Here is a 19,372-nt window from a genome sequence, read left to right as displayed (position 1 = left end):
ATACGATTAAACTTTTTCTTCTGTATATAATATGACTTTTGTTGTCGTCTTCTGTAATGAAGACTGTCTACGTTTTTTCTTCGTTATAGAAGGGGCCTAAGTAAAAATTTGCTAACCTGCCTTGATTTTAGTGTCTACTTTCATCGTTATGACAAACATCACCGCCAATGATGTTTTACTCCCTGTCCTTTGATTTACTATGTTTTCTGTGGTAGAGAAATATTAAGCATGAAAATTGGGATCCAAAAAATTATTTTTCTGAAGAACTTAGGAATTACTGTCAATTCAATGTTCTTCAACCTTCTCATGAAATTATTATTAGGATAATAATTTAGGATTAGGATAATCAAATGTATATTGATCCGCGTGAAGAAAAGTAGTGTAGGTTATCAGTAGACAACGAAATTTTATTTTTTTTTATTATGAATTAGGCTCAAGTTTTGGGACGGAGCATTTTTTGATTCTAAGTAAATTGTTATAGAAGCTGATTGTACAGTAAAAAATTCCAAACTTTTATATATTTTTTGCTGGGAAAAATACTTAAAAAATCAACACTTAAAGGTAACAAAATAAAAGTTCTCAAATATACAGTAGACTCTCACAATTTCTAATGATGGATTTTGCTCAATTTATCAGTTCCTGAATAATGAAATATGTGAAAATCAACTGTATATATTGTAATTGTCAGTTGTTCATATAAACACTATGTTTATTGCAAACATAAATTTAAACAAATTAATTTAATTTAAAAGAAACGTGTAAAATTCATATGATGATTTATATAAAGTGTTTTCGTTTGATATTATTAAATATTTTATATATTTATAATACAGTTAGAATTATATTGCAATTTTATTACACTCTTAATTTTAAATAAACATTTGAAGTTTTTATATTCGTGTATATAAATAAAGCGGTTTGTATTAAATTATATGACTTATTTTTTTTTATAAAAGTATACATTTATAATTATATTATAATGTGTATAATAATTTACTACAAGACCTAATGGAAAATATTTTGTATCTACAATATGAAATTAATACAAGATTTAGTGCACATTGTGCATATATTAATTTAACAGCATTGCATTGTAAAATAACTACCCGAAAAGGGTTTTGGAAAATTATTGTTGAAGAGATTGCTGTAATGAAAGAAAATTTTCATCATTAATATCTTTATTAAAATCATTAATATCATCATTAATATCAACCTTAATTTTTTTGCCTTTTTTCCTTTTGTTGTCTATAAACGTTTTTACTTGTGCTGGGGTTCTGCAGCATAGCACTTCATTTTCAGACACGACCCTCATGCACTCCTTGAGAGATGGCAACTTTTCCATTGAAGAAATGTCCCCAAATTCAGCAGTCAAAGCTTCTTGCTCATCGATTGTCCACCGGCATTTTTTTGTTTTTCCGCAAGAAGTATCTGTAAAAATTACACAATAATCATTTCATAAGCCTAAAACAGATGTAACAAACATCCTATTTAATAATGTCAAATGAAAATGAATGCGAACAAAAGATTAAAGTCGTTTAAGAATATAACAGTTTTATCTTTCTTTATTAGCATTCACTTTTTTCGGCATAGCACAGTGAAAAATTGCACACGAAAAACCTGACCAAAACCAAATGCAATATAAATTATGCAAACAAATATGTACTCCAAATTTATTTTTGATTAGAAAATCTAATATAAAAATAGAACAGTGTTTGGCTTGCTTGTTTGCAGGGACGTACGCAGGGGGGCGGCCCGGGGGGCCCGGGCCCCCCCCGAAATGAATTTTTTTCACAGTAAATTTATGTTTGCAACAGCGAATTTTTTAATTTTGTACTACCGGCCCCCCCCCGAAATGAAATCCTGTGTACGTTGCTGCTTGTTTGGGATACCATAGTATTTTGTTGTTGCAAAATCGTCAGGCAAAATCCCATTATTGTTGTTTTTATAAAAACAACGTTTGTTTATGAGTGGAGAACGATGGTAATGTTATAAAAACAACAATAATGGGATTTTGCCTGACGATTTTGCAACAACAAAATACTATGGTATCCCAAACAAGCAAGCCAAACACTGTTCTATTGATAGACACAGGCACGGTCGACGAAGGGGTTTTTGTTGTAACAGACAAAACAAACTTACATGGTTATGTTACTTCGTTCAGGTGGAACGAAAGCATAACAAGTGGAGAAAGATGAAAATGTTTATAAGTGCGGTTGTAAGATTTAGAAGATTTTCCGAAAGAATTTTAGTTTTATGTAATTCTTTTGTTCCTCTTCTATTGAGCTTACGATCTCGTCACTTGGGTAAAAAATGTTTTTTGTCATAGAAGTTATTTTTTTTTTAATAACTTCTGGGGAGAATATCCCAGACAAGAAACAAGGGAACTGATGAGGATTGGTGGCTCTTTCCGAAACCTAGGTATTCCCTGCCTTACCCCCTGGTAAACATTACCATCGTTCTCCACTCATAAACAAACGTTGTTTTTTTAAAAACAACAATAATGGGATTTTGCCTGACGATTTTGCAACAACAAACTAATATAAAAATATTTAAAACAAGTAATGTACTTTGTTCATATATATTGGAAACAACAAACCGATTTAAAATATTATAGAAAAAATAGTTTGTATTGGCTCTGTTCCAGAACCTGCAAGAATCTACTAGTTTTGAAATTTTTCCCATATCGTAAAGAGGAAATCGGTTATCGTAGTAAAAACTTTAACATACCTGCATTTCTGGAACAGACCAATTATTATTGCATTTGTGATTAATCTGTAAAATGTCAAATCGGCCATGATATCAAATCTTTACTGGATTTTAAATAAGGCAATTTGGGGAGTTTGAAAGTGCCGGTAGCATAATCTAAAAAAATATTTGTACTGTTTAAATAATTTTGTGAGTGGACCAAAAAGGCCACATTAATACTCAGTAGGAGGGTTAAGTGAAATGAAATATAAAATCAGGAATACAAAAAAAAAAAAATTAAGCTAGATCATAATGCATTTGATTTTGGTCATGGTTTTCGGTAAATTAACCACTGTGTATTTTGAAACATAAGTCTACGCAAGCTTAGTTATAGTTTCTACTCAATATACTTACTATCAAGTTTCTTATTGTAGGTACTACTAGTCTTCCTATTATACTTACTACTAATTTTCTTTTTTACCAAATTTGCGCCATATGTAATATTGTCTGATTCATCAAATGATGACTCAGATTCGGAAGATATGTTTCCACGAAGATTATCAAAACTATTATTTTCGGAGTTTTCCTCATTCCTACAACCAGCAGCTGACAGCAAAATCTTGGACACTGTAGTGATTTCCGCCATTGGTACCGATACTCTATAAATACTTTTGTGTATATCCTTATGGTGCCCAAGAAAATTTGCTAGCTTATCCACTGTGGCTTCTTCAACGTTTAGCAAAGCTGTATACGTTGCTATATGCTTCCTTAATTTAGTTCCTCTTAATGTGTGAGGAATAGTAGCCCCACACTCTAAGGCAAACTTGCGTAATAACGGGCAAGCTCTTATATATTTTTTTGATACTCCTGATGATCCGGGAGCCGAGAAAATATAGTGATTTGATTTCGGGATTCCGGCACTATTGCGATGCTTTAATATAAGGTCAACTGCCTTTCTACTTAAAGGATCCAGCAATATGCTGACAGTACGTCCTAATTTGCCTCTTAGGGTAATTCTTACATACTGTTTAGCGAATTCAAAAGATTGGTTAGAAATATTATCAAGAAATCCAGCTTCTATATTGTCAGTAATAGTTTCCTTCTTATTGTAGTTTTCAATAGTTATTCTCTCGATCTCACCGGCTCGTCGTCGATTGAACACTTGTAGACATATTAGAGTAGTTTCCAAAAGATTTTTCCAATCTTCAAAGATAAATTGTTTAGTTAATGTAGCTATAGAATGTACCATTTTGGTTCTTAGAAAATCATAAAGTTGTTTGATATCTTTTTTGTTTGGCAAATCTTCCTTCTTAGATCTTTTTTTGTTTTCTCTATCTTCAATAGCTGTTTTATTTATTTGAGTGGGAGTCTCTTCAACCCACAATGAAACAAAATTGTCCAAAAGGTCTTTCATATCAATATTTTGATTTTTTATGAACTCATTCTTTTGTATGTTCGCACATTTTTTTATCAAACCAGATAAGTTGGTGGCAACTGCTGGAGTAGAAAACCCCCGACCAAACTCCCACTTTGCAGTTTTGCGTAATGCTTCAATTGTCATATCAAACAAATGTGGCTTAAAAATTTCCTTCAACTCCTTTATTTCAGGATGTAATTTTATGCACTCAATTTTGAATCGACCCAAGAGTCTCATGTTCGCTCGAATTTGATCATGGTGGAGAATATCAGGTAACTTTTCGGATAACCTGTTGCCGTATCTAATTATTAGTTCGTCATACCGAATGACCTGTGTAATTTCATCGTTTCGTAGAACGGGAAAAATCGCTGTTTTCATTTCTGTGTTTGCCAATTCGTGTACGTATTGAGTGATTTTCCTACCTTCAATGAAATTGTTCCGTTTATTTTTTTTATTAGAGCATTTACTAATATGAGTTCTTGCCGAAGTGATGCTATAATACCCTTTACAGTGGACGCAGCATACGTAGTGGTCTGCTTTATGGTATGCTTCTGATTGTTGTCGTCTTGTAACGATAAGTGAACCTGTATTTTTATCATGAGCGGTATTATGTATAAAATCTCCTTCTTTTCGGAGCTTATCAAATATTTCTCTGCGTTTTCGGTTTCCTTTTGGTAAGGCCATTGCCATTTTAACCATATTCTCCTTTTTGTGCCTCAAACAAAAGTGTCGAGCAATCTTACATTGTAAGGTTTTACAAAACACACAGAAATGTTGCTTTGATTTTTGCTTCGAAAATGGTACTGTCAAAACATCGACTTTTACTGGTTTAGGTATAACCTCTATGAAGGAGCTCACATTTGTGCTATTGTTGTTGTTGCTAGAATCGGGGGGTAGAAATTCTGACGTAGAGTTTCCTGGCAAAGTTTCGATTGTAGAATTTATTGTGCTTATATCCGTAAAACCTACACAGTCACTGGTTTCTTGTGGTTCAATTGCCGTTGAGTTTTTGAAGTGCAATTGATCTGTAGTCCGCATTTCAGGGGACTTTCTATTAGATATTGCTCCCCATGACGATTCTTCTAATCTGTCCAATGACAATAGCGGCGACCTAATTCCGCTAGTTGATCCTGTTTCCTGTAGTATTTGTGGGTTTTTTACGGATGTGTAACCAGAAACGTTGTGTATTACCATACCATTTGAGTCAGGTGGTAGACAATCGGACGAAAAGTCTTCTAATTGAGTTTCAATTGTAGAATTTATTTTGCTTGCATCCGTGGTATACAAAGTATTATTGGTTACTTTGGGTTCAATTGCGGTCGAGTTTTTTATACAGCTAAGGTTAATATTCTGCATTTCTATATATTCTTCAGGATAATTTCTATTAGATATAGTGCACAAAGACGATTCTTTTAATATGTCAGCTGATGACAATGGCTGCGACTTTTTTATTCCTTGTTCTTTTCGTGGGGTTTCTTCAGATAACCCCAAAGAATTAATTGCTACAGTTTCCCAAACTTCGTTTTCTGGTTCATCAGTTGTTGACCTCTCCCATTCAGTGCATATTTCCACAGTAAAATCTTGAATATATGCTTTAGATGGACAATTTAAGTCCATTGATTATTCTAATAGCTCTGTTGATGAACAAATTTCTGATGGATCTGAATTATTTTTTGATTTTTCTTCCGATTTACTATTTTTGATGTCCGGCGGTAAAATTGCATTTTCTTTTATTTGCTTTTGTTTAAAAAGTTGTAATTTGTCATCTACAAAAATATACTATGTTAAAACTTTCCCCAAATATATATTTCTATATTTAAAATCAAATTTGATTCCAAAAAAACAATGCTAGGACTAATTAATAACTGCATCATCACCATGATTTTTCAATAAACAGTAATTATATCTATTATAAAAATTATATAGCTATTTTTGTTAACATACCGCTAGTCGAAATTAATTTAGATGCATATTTTCCGCCTTTACATTTCACCACACACGTACCTCCTTGGATTTGTGTTATAGATTTGGAATTTACGACACAAAATTCTGAATCGTCATATGTGATCAAGGAGAATTTAAATAATCTATAATAAAAAAATATTTAGTGTCAATTATTTTTGATAGATATTTTTAGTTTTATTTTTAAAACGTTTCTTGCTTCTCCCATAAACTTATGGTTTTTTGGGCTAAGTATGCTTACCTTGATAAATCAAATTGTACTCTTGATATAGTTTCAAAAGATGAAAAATCTGTCGTATTATTCTCTTCCGAATCCGATGCGTTATTTTCACCATGTATAGTGACTGAAGACATAGGCTCTTTATCTGATCTGTTTGATCCTAGTGGAGGTAGATTTTTTATATACTCTTTCATGTATAACATTGTCGACGGTGAAATATTTTGATAAGCACGACCACGGCTCGCAGGAATTCTTGGTGCTATTTGTGTTTCTTGATTCTCCGCGTTTATTGTCCCCATTAAATTCTCACTTTGTTTCTTCTCTTCAAGATTTTCTTTATTATCTATGTAAATTAATGTATTAATATTTTAGTCCTGGTAACGTTCTAATATAAAATCTAACTCTAATGTATTCTACGGAACTCTACAAAACTCCGACGGATATAATCTTGAGTTTTACTTAATTCGGTTAGTAAGTAAAGCATTTTCCTTTGACGCTTTTTAGACTTTTACAGTCATATAGTTTCTTGTGTTTAATTATGAAAAAATGGCGCCTGTGATGCTTTAAGTTTATTTTTATTTATTTTTTGGACAAAGTAGCACGATCTAAATGATCGTTTTTCTATTTTGTGGCCAAATTTGTTCCAGAAATTTTACAAATATTTTTGGAAATAAAATTCGAGCAATATTTATAAAATTCCGACGCGGGTTTGAAAATTATATTATTTCTTATTCACCTGCTGTGATTTTTTTCTTAAAAATCATTTTTGAATATTTTAGCAATAATTTTTCATACCCTTTGCATGCTGACAAGGACATGCGATGAAAAAAAGTTATTATCATGATTTCACAATATACAGGCATGTCATGGAAACTAATGTGTCGCATAGACACATAATTTATACTCTTATTTAAAAAAACGGTTTAATTATTTGAATATGTTTTGTATATTAAATTGTATTAACTTACCGTCAGCTTTAATGAAAATTGCGGAGTACGAACAGCCTTTATACTTTACAATACAATTGTCGGAATTGTGATGCTTCACGTCTTTTGTTTTGACAACATAGAAGTCACCGTCATTGTCAAACTTTACTAGGGAAAACATGTTGAACTAAAAAAAAAACTTTCAACGAAATTTTAAAAAATTAACTAATAAAATAAGTTTTAAGTTTTGTTTTATAGAGAGGGTTATTTTACATCTATTGAAGAATACGTAAAATTAAAGTAAAAAAAAAAAATTGGGACTAATAATTATTATAGATTCATTTTCAAATACGCGTCTTCAATCTTTTCTTCCTTTACAAAAAATAATTTAACGATAAAATATGCTAAGCAGAGCTTAAACATACTCTGTGTTTCTTGCACGAATTCGATCGGAAAGCGAAACTGGAGCAATCGCTCTCACTTTTTGATCGCTTCCTCGAGCGAGTAATAATCGCTCGCAAGTAACTCTGAATTAAGCAAAAGTAAAAAAATTCCGATTTGAATTCATTTTCACCCAATATGGTTAAGTCCATATACTTTTGGGTCCACTGTTGTCCCATTTGGAGGTGTGAGATTTCTGAATTCGCCATCAAAAATGGGATTAGACCACCCAATCTATTATTCCCTAAATATATTCCAACGTCAGAAAAAAATGCGATTTGTAGTCACCCAATATGGCTAAGTCCATATACTTTCGGATTTTCAACACTACTCCTTCATTTACTATTAAATTATACCTTAAAATTATACCTTTAAAACATCTCCATATATCCACCCACCTTTCTCTACTCAACAATTATATCCTATTTAGAAGTATTCCAACACTTATTGCTCTCGTTTTCCAAAACTTCTTTATATAACTATAGAGAGCTTTCCATTATTGATTCTCATACCAAATTCGACGATTCTAGATCCATTCATTCATAACATACGAATAGTAACATTTAAAGTACATATTAGAAGTTTTCGTACCCTTTTGGTACAAATTTCCAAAAACGATTTCTCACATCTATCCTACACACCATCGGTGACGCTGAATCCAAATTGCAGAGCTGTAGCTCTTCTCGGTTGCTTTTCGTACCCTTCCAAACGTCAAAAAATCCAGCCTTAGCACTCACCTACAGCCCAACATCAACCCGGACGGAGCCGATTATATGACACCCTACACCACTGCTGTTATGTGCACAAAATTGCATTGGGTTTTTATAGCCTTCACTCGACCTTATGTGTCAAATTTCATGCCTTTTGGGCTAATTTGCACATTTGGTGCACAATGCATCAAAACTCGGATGAAGTTATATATGGGAGCTATATCTGAATCAGATCCGATTTTCACCAAATTTCATAGAGTTAATTCTTGGTGTATACGACTACATGTGCTAAAGTTCATCCCCTTTGGGCTGATATTGCACAGGCTGTGCACAATAAACCAAAAATCGGATCAAGATATATGTGGGAGCTATATCTAAATCACATCCAATTTTCACCAAATCCCACAGAGTTAATTCTTGGTGTACATCGGCTACATTTGCCAAATTTCATCCCATTTGGGGTATTATTGCACAGGTTGTGCACAATAAACCAAAAATCGGATGAAGATATATATGGGAGCTATATCTAAATCAGATCCAAACCAAACAAACATTGTTTGCAAAATTTCATCTCAATCGGATAATAAATACGACCTGCATTTTGTTCACAAGAATACATGGACGGACATGCATAAATCGATTAAAAAAATGATTCTATGAATATCTTCAAAAGTAACCATGGGTCTATCTCGCTTATTTCTCTCTGTTACAAACAAATTCACAAATACATAAGACCCTTACCACTATGTGGTGTAGGGTATAAACACATTCTATTAAAATTTCGGTTTTAACACTTAGGCAGAAAAGGAAACTTGTAGAACTAAATTTTAATAACAGCAGCATTTGGGGTAGTTTGGACCAGGAAAGGCTGAATTTATTTACACAAAACAAGTAAATAAGCAGCTAATTTCGGCCGGGCCGAACTTTTAATACCCTCCATCATTTAGAAGGAATTTGAAATTTTAAAAAATCCGTCGAAAAATAAAGCTAAAATGAAAAAATACTGAATATCGGGAGATACCGTTATATGGGGGCTAAGCGAAGATGTGGACCTGCATAGATAGGTTGTAGTACCCATTGCGAATATTAAATGCGAAATTTGAAACAATTCTGGCGAAAATGTCGCTAAAATCATCAAAATACCGAATATCGGGAGGTACCGTTATATGGGGGCTATCCGAAAATGTGGACCTACATAGGCAATTTTCTGTCATAGGTTGTAGTACCCATTGCGAAAATTAAAGACGAAATTTGAAACAATTCCGGTGAAAAATGTTGCTAAAATCATCAAAATACCGAATATCGGGAGGTACCGTTATATGGGGGCTATACGAAGACGTCGACCTATATGGCCCCTTTTCAATACCAAAAGTCCTGCACACATTATATACATCTGAGCAAAATTTCATCAACCTATGTCATTTCGTTCGGAAGCTAGAGTGATTTCCACAGACGGACGGACATCGATAAATCGACATAGAATTTTACGCTGATCAAGAATATATATACTTTGTGGGGTATAAAATGTATATTTCGAGGTCTTGCAAACGGAATGACAAACTTAATATACCCTCCATACTATGTATGGTGGAGGGTATAATAATGCATATATTAGTGCATGGACTCCCGCAAACACAAAGACATAAAAGAGACTTCTGAGCAGGGCACCCGGTTTGTGATATTCTGGTCAGGAATTTAAATAAAGATTTTTTGGGTGTTAGACAGGTGGGTTTCCACTATTCAAGTGTAGCTCCAAATAATTTACATTTATTTTTGTCCTATATGGGGTCGCAACTTTTCAGCCGATGTACTCTATTTTCTTTTAAGAACAATAATCCAAAATTTTTTATCACTGTTTTATAACATAATTTGGATGTTATTGATAAATTGATCAAAACACACATTAATACGCAAAAAGCAAAAAAGTTTGTACTCAAATCATGAATTTCAATAAACTCTTGAAGACAAGCAGCATATCGTCATTTCCATGATTTTCTTCTTTTGATCCAATGATTTCAGGTACTCCAAGCGAAGTGTTTCTTAAATTCCGCACAATTGTAGGTAGTTTTTTAAACATGAAAAAATCTGCAAAAGTAAAATGTTTAATAATTGCAAACGATGATCTACGAACATGTACTTACACTTTCCATTGAATTTTGATGAACTGAGCTTCCTGGCATTTGATTTAATTTTACTCCTCAGGTAAGCAAGATTTTCATTGTGATAAACACTGCAAATGGTCAATATTTTCCAAACATTATCCATTTACGTTGATTTTGTTCTAATGTTAAAATAAAATTATTGTATAGGGAACACGAAATTGATTTTGTTCTTTGTTTTGCTATTTAATTCGATTTTGAGTAACAGGGATATGTAAATATATTTTCGACATAATGTAGCACGACCAATGACATCAACGATCACCGTTTGTATGTTTGATGCAGGGCCGCGGTTACATAATGTTGTGTCGAAAGTCGATACAATCTCAAAATCGAATCGATAAATAGCAAAAGAAGAGAACAAAATCAATTTATTGCTCCCTATACAATAATTTTATTTGAAAGGACGCGAAGTAATAAACAAAACATTGGAACAAAATATACGTAAATGGATAACGTTTGAAAAATATTGACCATTTACAGTGTTTTTCACAATGAAAATCTTGCTTACCTGAGGAGTAAAATAAAATCCAATGCCAGGAGGCCCAGTTCATCGAAATTCAAATGGAAAGTTTAAGTGCATGTTCGTAGATCATCGTTTGCAAATATTTAGCATTTTTCTTTTGCAGGTTTTTTATATTTGTAAAAACTACCTACACCTTGTGCGGAATTTAAGGAACACTTCATTAATGTGTGTTTTGATCAATTTTTCAATAACATCCAAATTTTGTTTTAAAAACAGTAATAATATTTTATGAATATTTATTAGTAAAATAAAACCAAAAATTTTTGTGTTGTTTTTAAAAATGTATATGGTTATTTCATCTATTCTTACGGTGACCAACATTTTTGGTTGAAAATAGAGTACATTTAGACATCGACTCAAAAGTTGTGACCCCATGTAGGACAAAAATAAATGTAAATTATTTGGAATAGTGGAAAGCCTACCTGTCTGGCACGGATTTAAATTCCTGACCAGAATATCACAAACCTCTCTCTATGAGGTTTTGAATGTCGCGCCGTACGAACTCCGCGATAAGAGTCGGCCTATATATGGATCGTGTGCACTGATCATAAGAGTGAATGCACTTATATGTGCATTATTTTGTTTGATTGAATTTAGCCTTGCCTGGTCCCAATTAACCCAAATGCTGCTGTTATTAAAACTTAGTTCAACAAGTTTCCTTTTCTGCCTAAGTGTTAAAATCGAAACTTTAATAGAAAGTGTTTTTATACCCTCCGCCATACTATGGAGGGTATATTAAGTTTGTCATTCCGTTTGTAACTCCTCGAAATTCTCATGTTAGACCCCACAAAGTATATATATTTTGGATCATCGTAAAATTCTAAGTCGATTTATCGATGTCCGTCTGTCTGTCTGTTGTAATTACGCTATCATTCGAACGAAATGAGATAGAAGGCTAAAATCTTGCACACATGTTTATTTTGTCAGTAGGCATGTTAAGTTCGTAAATGGGCCATGTCGGCCCACGTTTTTGTATAGCTCCCATATAACTGTACCTCCCAATATTCGGTATTTCGATGATTTAAGCTACATATTAACCGGAACTGTTCCAAATTTCGTATATGAAGTTCGGAATAGGTTCTACAGCATATGACACAAAATTGCACATTCAGGTCCACGGCTTCGTATAGCACCCATATAACGGTACATCCCGATATTCGGTATTTTGATGATTTTAGCGACATTATTAACCGGAACTGTTCCAAATTTCGTATTTGAAGTTCGAAATGGGTATTACAGCCTATGATAGAAAATTGCCTATGCTGGTCCCCGTTTCCGTATAGCCCCCATACATCGGTACCTCCCGAATTTCGGTATTTTGAAGGTTTCTGCCACAATCAACATTGATAAACATAGTGGTTAAGGGTATAAAAAGTTCGGCACGGCCGAAATTACTACTTACTACCTTAACGATTTTCTTCGTTTAAAAACTCACCTGCGCTTCTATGACTTTAAACAAATCAACATAGTGGACAACGAGAACCACCAATAAAAAAGAGGACACATAAAGTACGTTAATAAAATATGGAACGCAAACCCAAAAAAAGTACTGTTCACTATAATAGAGTAAACTTATGATGCAAGTAGGTAGTATGAATATCGGGAGATACCGTTATATGGGGGCTAAGCGAAGATGTGGACCTGCATAGATAGGTTGTAGTACCCATTGCGAATATTAAATGCGAAATTTGAAACAATTCTGGCGAAAATGTCGCTAAAATCATCAAAATACCGAATATCGGGAGGTACCGTTATATGGGGGCTATCCGAAAATGTGGACCTACATAGGCAATTTTCTGTCATAGGTTGTAGTACCCATTGCGAAAATTAAAGACGAAATTTGAAACAATTCCGGTGAAAAATGTTGCTAAAATCATCAAAATACCGAATATCGGGAGGTACCGTTATATGGGGGCTATACGAAGACGTCGACCTATATGGCCCCTTTTCAATACCAAAAGTCCTGCACACATTATATACATCTGAGCAAAATTTCATCAACCTATGTCATTTCGTTCGGAAGCTAGAGTGATTTCCACAGACGGACGGACATCGATAAATCGACATAGAATTTTACGCTGATCAAGAATATATATACTTTGTGGGGTATAAAATGTATATTTCGAGGTGTTACAAACGGAATGACAAACTTAATATACCCTCCATACTATGTATGGTGGAGGGTATAATAATGCATATATTAGTGCATGGACTCCCGCAAACACAAAGACATAAAAGAGACTTCTGAGCAGGGCACCCGGTTTGTGATATTCTGGTCAGGAATTTAAATAAAGATTTTTTGGGTGTTAGACAGGTGGGTTTCCACTATTCAAGTGTAGCTCCAAATAATTTACATTTATTTTTGTCCTATATGGGGTCGCAACTTTTCAGCCGATGTACTCTATTTTCTTTTAAGAACAATAATCCAAAATTTTTTATCACTGTTTTATAACATAATTTGGATGTTATTGATAAATTGATCAAAACACACATTAATACGCAAAAAGCAAAAAAGTTTGTACTCAAATCATGAATTTCAATAAACTCTTGAAGACAAGCAGCATATCGTCATTTCCATGATTTTCTTCTTTTGATCCAATGATTTCAGGTACTCCAAGCGAAGTGTTTCTTAAATTCCGCACAATTGTAGGTAGTTTTTTAAACATGAAAAAATCTGCAAAAGTAAAATGTTTAATAATTGCAAACGATGATCTACGAACATGTACTTACACTTTCCATTGAATTTTGATGAACTGAGCTTCCTGGCATTTGATTTAATTTTACTCCTCAGGTAAGCAAGATTTTCATTGTGATAAACACTGCAAATGGTCAATATTTTCCAAACATTATCCATTTACGTTGATTTTGTTCTAATGTTAAAATAAAATTATTGTATAGGGAACACGAAATTGATTTTGTTCTTTGTTTTGCTATTTAATTCGATTTTGAGTAACAGGGATATGTAAATATATTTTCGACATAATGTAGCACGACCAATGACATCAACGATCACCGTTTGTATGTTTGATGCAGGGCCGCGGTTACATAATGTTGTGTCGAAAGTCGATACAATCTCAAAATCGAATCGATAAATAGCAAAAGAAGAGAACAAAATCAATTTATTGCTCCCTATACAATAATTTTATTTGAAAGGGCGCGAAGTAATAAACAAAACATTGGAACAAAATATACGTAAATGGATAACGTTTGAAAAATATTGACCATTTACAGTGTTTTTCACAATGAAAATCTTGCTTACCTGAGGAGTAAAATAAAATCCAATGCCAGGAGGCCCAGTTCATCGAAATTCAAATGGAAAGTTTAAGTGCATGTTCGTAGATCATCGTTTGCAAATATTTAGCATTTTTCTTTTGCAGGTTTTTTATATTTGTAAAAACTACCTACACCTTGTGCGGAATTTAAGGAACACTTCATTAATGTGTGTTTTGATCAATTTTTCAATAACATCCAAATTTTGTTTTAAAAACAGTAATAATATTTTATGAATATGTATTAGTAAAATAAAACCAAAAATTTTTGTGTTGTTTTTAAAAATGTATATGGTTATTTCATCTATTCTTACGGTGACCAACATTTTTGGTTGAAAATAGAGTACATTTAGACATCGACTCAAAAGTTGTGACCCCATGTAGGACAAAAATAAATGTAAATTATTTGGAATAGTGGAAAGCCTACCTGTCTGGCACGGATTTAAATTCCTGACCAGAATATCACAAACCTCTCTCTATGAGGTTTTGAATGTCGCGCCGTACGAACTCCGCGATAAGAGTCGGCCTATATATGGATCGTGTGCACTGATCATAAGAGTGAATGCACTTATATGTGCATTATTTTGTTTGATTGAATTTAGCCTTGCCTGGTCCCAATTAACCCAAATGCTGCTGTTATTAAAACTTAGTTCAACAAGTTTCCTTTTCTGCCTAAGTGTTAAAATCGAAACTTTAATAGAAAGTGTTTTTATACCCTCCGCCATACTATGGAGGGTATATTAAGTTTGTCATTCCGTTTGTAACTCCTCGAAATTCTCATGTTAGACCCCACAAAGTATATATATTTTGGATCAGCGTAAAATTCTAAGTCGATTTATCGATGTCCGTCTGTCTGTCTGTTGTAATTACGCTATCATTCGAACGAAATGAGATAGAAGGCTAAAATCTTGCACACATGTTTATTTTGTCAGTAGGCATGTTAAGTTCGTAAATGGGCCATGTCGGCCCACGTTTTTGTATAGCTCCCATATAACTGTACCTCCCAATATTCGGTATTTCGATGATTTAAGCTACATATTAACCGGAACTGTTCCAAATTTCGTATATGAAGTTCGGAATAGGTTCTACAGCATATGACACAAAATTGCACATTCAGGTCCACGGCTTCGTATAGCACCCATATAACGGTACATCCCGATATTCGGTATTTTGATGATTTTAGCGACATTATTAACCGGAACTGTTCCAAATTTCGTATTTGAAGTTCGAAATGGGTATTACAGCCTATGATAGAAAATTGCCTATGCTGGTCCCCGTTTCCGTATAGCCCCCATACATCGGTACCTCCCGAATTTCGGTATTTTGAAGGTTTCTGCCACAATCAACATTGATAAACATAGTGGTTAAGGGTATAAAAAGTTCGGCACGGCCGAAATTACTACTTACTACCTTAACGATTTTCTTCGTTTAAAAACTCACCTGCGCTTCTATGACTTTAAACAAATCAACATAGTGGACAACGAGAACCACCAATAAAAAAGAGGACACATAAAGTACGTTAATAAAATATGGAACGCAAACCCAAAAAAAGTACTGTTCACTATAATAGAGTAAACTTATGATGCAAGTAGGCTTTAATAATCCAAAATGTTTAATAAAAAAGATGCATAACTATTTTTCAATAATAAAAACGCTAACACTGCAATAAATGAAAAATTTTACCTATTTTCATCGTGTAATGTGATGTGTGCCGCTTTATATCTTCTTAAACTATTTATACCCTACACCACATAGTGTTAGTTTGTAACTTCGGAGAATATACATAGGACTGTCCTTAAATGTCAGACTGTCTTTAAATACCAGAATTGCAGGCTACATTTTGAGTTTTTTTCTAAAATTTTCAAGCTGTCCCCCCTCTTCACCATTAACCGCCTGGGCCGCCCTTGTGTATAGAACTAAAATCATTTCAATCCAATGAATTGTATTAATTTTCAAATCTTGTAATAATCAATTTATGAAAATAAAAAGTCCGAACACCAAAAATTGAAACAAAATCTAATTATTTTGAATTGAAGGAGCGCCAGACATTATTTAATCACACACGCACACAAAGGGTTCATCGACAGCAGCAGTTTGGCAGTAAATGTATGGGCCGCTTACAAAGCATACAAATATTGAAAACAAAAAAAACAAAAAAAAAACATGACAAAAAAGGGTTATTCATGGCAAATGATTCATAAACACTCACACACTTTTCATTACAATTTTTATCAATTGTCCATCCAGGCATGTATTTTCCCTTTACACACCAGGTAAGGAAGGTTTGCACGCTGAAATAAATTTTTAGATCAACAATATTTCATAATAATTATCTATTACCTCACCTTGAATATTCATCTACAATATTTTATTTACATTGCGCTCTCTTCTTTCAAGTGTATTGTTCGGAAAACTAAAAATTGATTTTGATGAATTGATCATGTAACATCGGCTCTGTTGTCCAACAAAGAATAGCGCTTATCGCTGTAGATAATCGACTTGAATATCCCTAAACGCGAATAAAGTAACAAAAGCAATGATCGAAATAAAATTTTAGTTCCCTGAACAATACTTTCGAAAAAGGAGAACGCAAAGTAAACAAAATATTGTACGTGAATAGTTAAAGTGAGTTAGCGGATAATTATTAGAAAATATTGTTAATCAGAAATGTATTTCAACGCGTAAACCTTCCTAAACTACTGGGTGAAGGGAAATATATGCATAGATGGATATAAAAAGTGTATGTTAATGTTTATAAATTGTTTGCATTGAATAACCCTTTTTCTTTTGCCAGATTTTTTGGTTTTTTTAAATTTGTCATGCGGCTCATACATTTTACTGCCAAACTGCTGCTGCCGCTGAACATTTCGTGTGCGTGTATGATTAAATAATGTCTAGCGCTTCTTCAATCCAAAAATAATTAGATTTTGTTGGAAATTTTGATGTTCGGAATTTTTTCCAAACATAAAATTTGAAAATAAATACAATTCATTGGATTGGAGGGAATTCAGTTTCATAAATTGTTTTGATCTCTATCCTGCTTGAAAACTCACACATTAGTCATGTTTATGTTGGAGAATTTTCAAATAAATAATCATAAAGGAGGTTATTCTGAGGATTTTGGCTTATCTCTATTTTAGTAAAAACTCTGCAGTGGTTGAAATTGTTGTCCTGATCACAGGAAAGTACTTTTTTCGTGGGAAACGGCCCGGCTTTCCGGAACCGATAACTACAATATGGGTATCGTTGGAAAGCTTATTTTGAACAAGTAGTAACATGGCGGTATTATTTCTATCGCTTTATGAGATATTTCCAAAATACCTGTTTTCAAAATTGGGTTTTTTGTAAAACACTACCCATTATGGGGTTTCGCAATATTGGTACCAAATTAAATCGTACCTTTTGACTTTTCCAAAATGGTATAACATAAAAATATGGCCAAAGGTCGGCAAACTTAAAAATGTAATGAATATAGATATACTTTGGATCCCGTAGCCTGTGTTGGAAATACCCCAGAGGAGAAAATCTCAAGTCACGGCCGAAGGCCTGCCACCTAAAAAGATATTGTATAGGACTGTTTCCGTCGAAAAATGAAGCTGAAATCTTTAAAATACCAACAATCGGGTGGTATTGTTGTGTGGGGGATATATCAAAGATATCAAGATATAAGCCATTTTCGAACTAAAACTAAGTTTGGTCAAAAAACTACTGTGAACCGAATTTGGGCCAGATCTGGGGCTCCGTTTGAGAGTTGTCGAGCTCACCAGCCAGCCAGACAGACGGACGGACATTGCTAAGGCGACTCCAAATTGTCTGAAACGGGTTTACTCTTAACACGTGTGGGGTCTAACATTATTATTTCGAATTGGCACATTTTCATCGTATGAGGGGATAAAAACCAAAAGAGTTAAATGTCTTTTGGGAGCTCCAGCTGTGATCGGGCTGAAATTTTTGCCATAGTTAGTCCTCAGCTTCCTGACCACAACGACATACATATTTTCGAGGGGAAGTCCATACTTCCCGAGAAATGGGCCTTGACTTTTCGGAAAATCACCATTATTACTGCTATAACAATATGCATATCATTTTAAAGCTCACGAAGAGTACTTTATAATGCGGACAATATAGAAGAGTTAATAACGGTGATATATATCAAAAAGTCAGGACACATATCTCGGGAAGTATGGACTTCCCCCAGAAATATCAATATCGTTGTGATCAGGAAGCCAAGGACTTACTATGGTAAAAATATCAGCCCGATCCGAGAGGAGCCCATTATGAACCCAAAGGTACTATTGCAGGAAATTTCCTAAAAGTCAAGACACATATCCCGGGAAGTATAGACTTCCCCCGGGAACGCTATATATTGTTGTGATCATGGTCCCGGAGACTACCCCACCTCCAATCTTACTCCATCTTTTATAATAAATAATTTGTTTCTTATGCTTAATTAACTGTGCAGTTACTTACATTTTAATACTTCTTCAGCAGACGCACCGATTTCCTTAAAACCTCCTGGTTTTTCTTCTTTTTATAAGAGAGGGAAGACACACTTGCTCTTTAAAACGTCTTTTTTTAATTCTGCAGCAACTTTATTTTAAAATTTTTCTTTTATTTTTATAATTGGAAATTGCGCTATAAACTGTAAAAACCACTCCGATTTATTTCACACAGTAACAACGAATGACGCGCTTTTGAAAAACTTGCATAATATGGCTTCACGCAACATTAAACTACAACACTGTTGCCTATGAAAAATATCAACAGAGATGTATTTTTCAAGCCGAAACCTTCGGTCCGAAATCGACTCGATTTAAAGAAATCATGATATAAGCCCCAATGTTTTCCCCTTTAGCAGAAGGAACCAAGTAAAATGAATCTCATGTCAACTTTGAAAGGATAAAAATCTTAAAATATGTGAAAATCTAACAACATTAAAAAAATTTAAAGATGTATGCATATATCCTGTGTGGATTTATAAATATTTTGTAGCTTTGTTCCAGTACTGCAAGATACTATTTTTTTTTATTTTTCTCGATAACATAAAGGAATTGTAT

The 19,372-nt window shown here is 33.6% G+C and overlaps 1 protein-coding gene and 1 long non-coding RNA gene across 7 annotated transcripts; one reads left to right on the top strand and one right to left on the bottom strand.

The window, feature by feature from the left end:
- Positions 1–852: 852 nt before the first annotated feature.
- Positions 853–19,048, bottom strand: LOC133334260 (uncharacterized). Of its 6 annotated transcripts, none has more exons than XM_061542548.1 (7): positions 18,786–19,048; positions 7,253–7,409; positions 6,306–6,627; positions 6,078–6,189; positions 3,100–4,044; positions 1,214–1,428; positions 853–1,144 (listed from the first exon to the last, which is right to left on the bottom strand). In XM_061542548.1, the coding sequence occupies exons 5-7, from the start codon at positions 3,932–3,934 to the stop codon at positions 1,127–1,129; spliced, it is 1,068 nt and encodes a 355-aa protein (XP_061398532.1). In that variant the 5' UTR covers positions 3,935–4,044; positions 6,078–6,189; positions 6,306–6,627; positions 7,253–7,409; positions 18,786–19,048; the 3' UTR covers positions 853–1,126. The 6 variants fall into 6 exon arrangements, with proteins under 6 accessions (XP_061398532.1, XP_061398533.1, XP_061398531.1 ...); XM_061542549.1 differs by having other exon boundaries at positions 7,253–7,397; XM_061542547.1 differs by lacking the exon at positions 18,786–19,048 and having other exon boundaries at positions 7,253–8,022.
- Positions 16,662–17,424, top strand: LOC133334262 (uncharacterized). Its single transcript, XR_009754486.1, has 2 exons — positions 16,662–17,055; positions 17,110–17,424. It is a non-coding gene; the product is annotated as an uncharacterized LOC133334262 (long non-coding RNA).
- Positions 19,049–19,372: the final 324 nt, after the last annotated feature.

The sequence above is a fragment of the Musca vetustissima genome, unplaced genomic scaffold (genome assembly GCF_032173495.1).
Source record: "Musca vetustissima isolate MV318-11 ecotype Yass unplaced genomic scaffold, APGP_CSIRO_Mvet_v1 utg15766, whole genome shotgun sequence".
Taxonomy (NCBI): Eukaryota; Metazoa; Arthropoda; class Insecta; order Diptera; family Muscidae; genus Musca; species Musca vetustissima.
The sequence above is the reverse complement of the archived record's forward strand: the minus strand, read 5'-3'. Positions and strand labels throughout refer to the sequence as shown.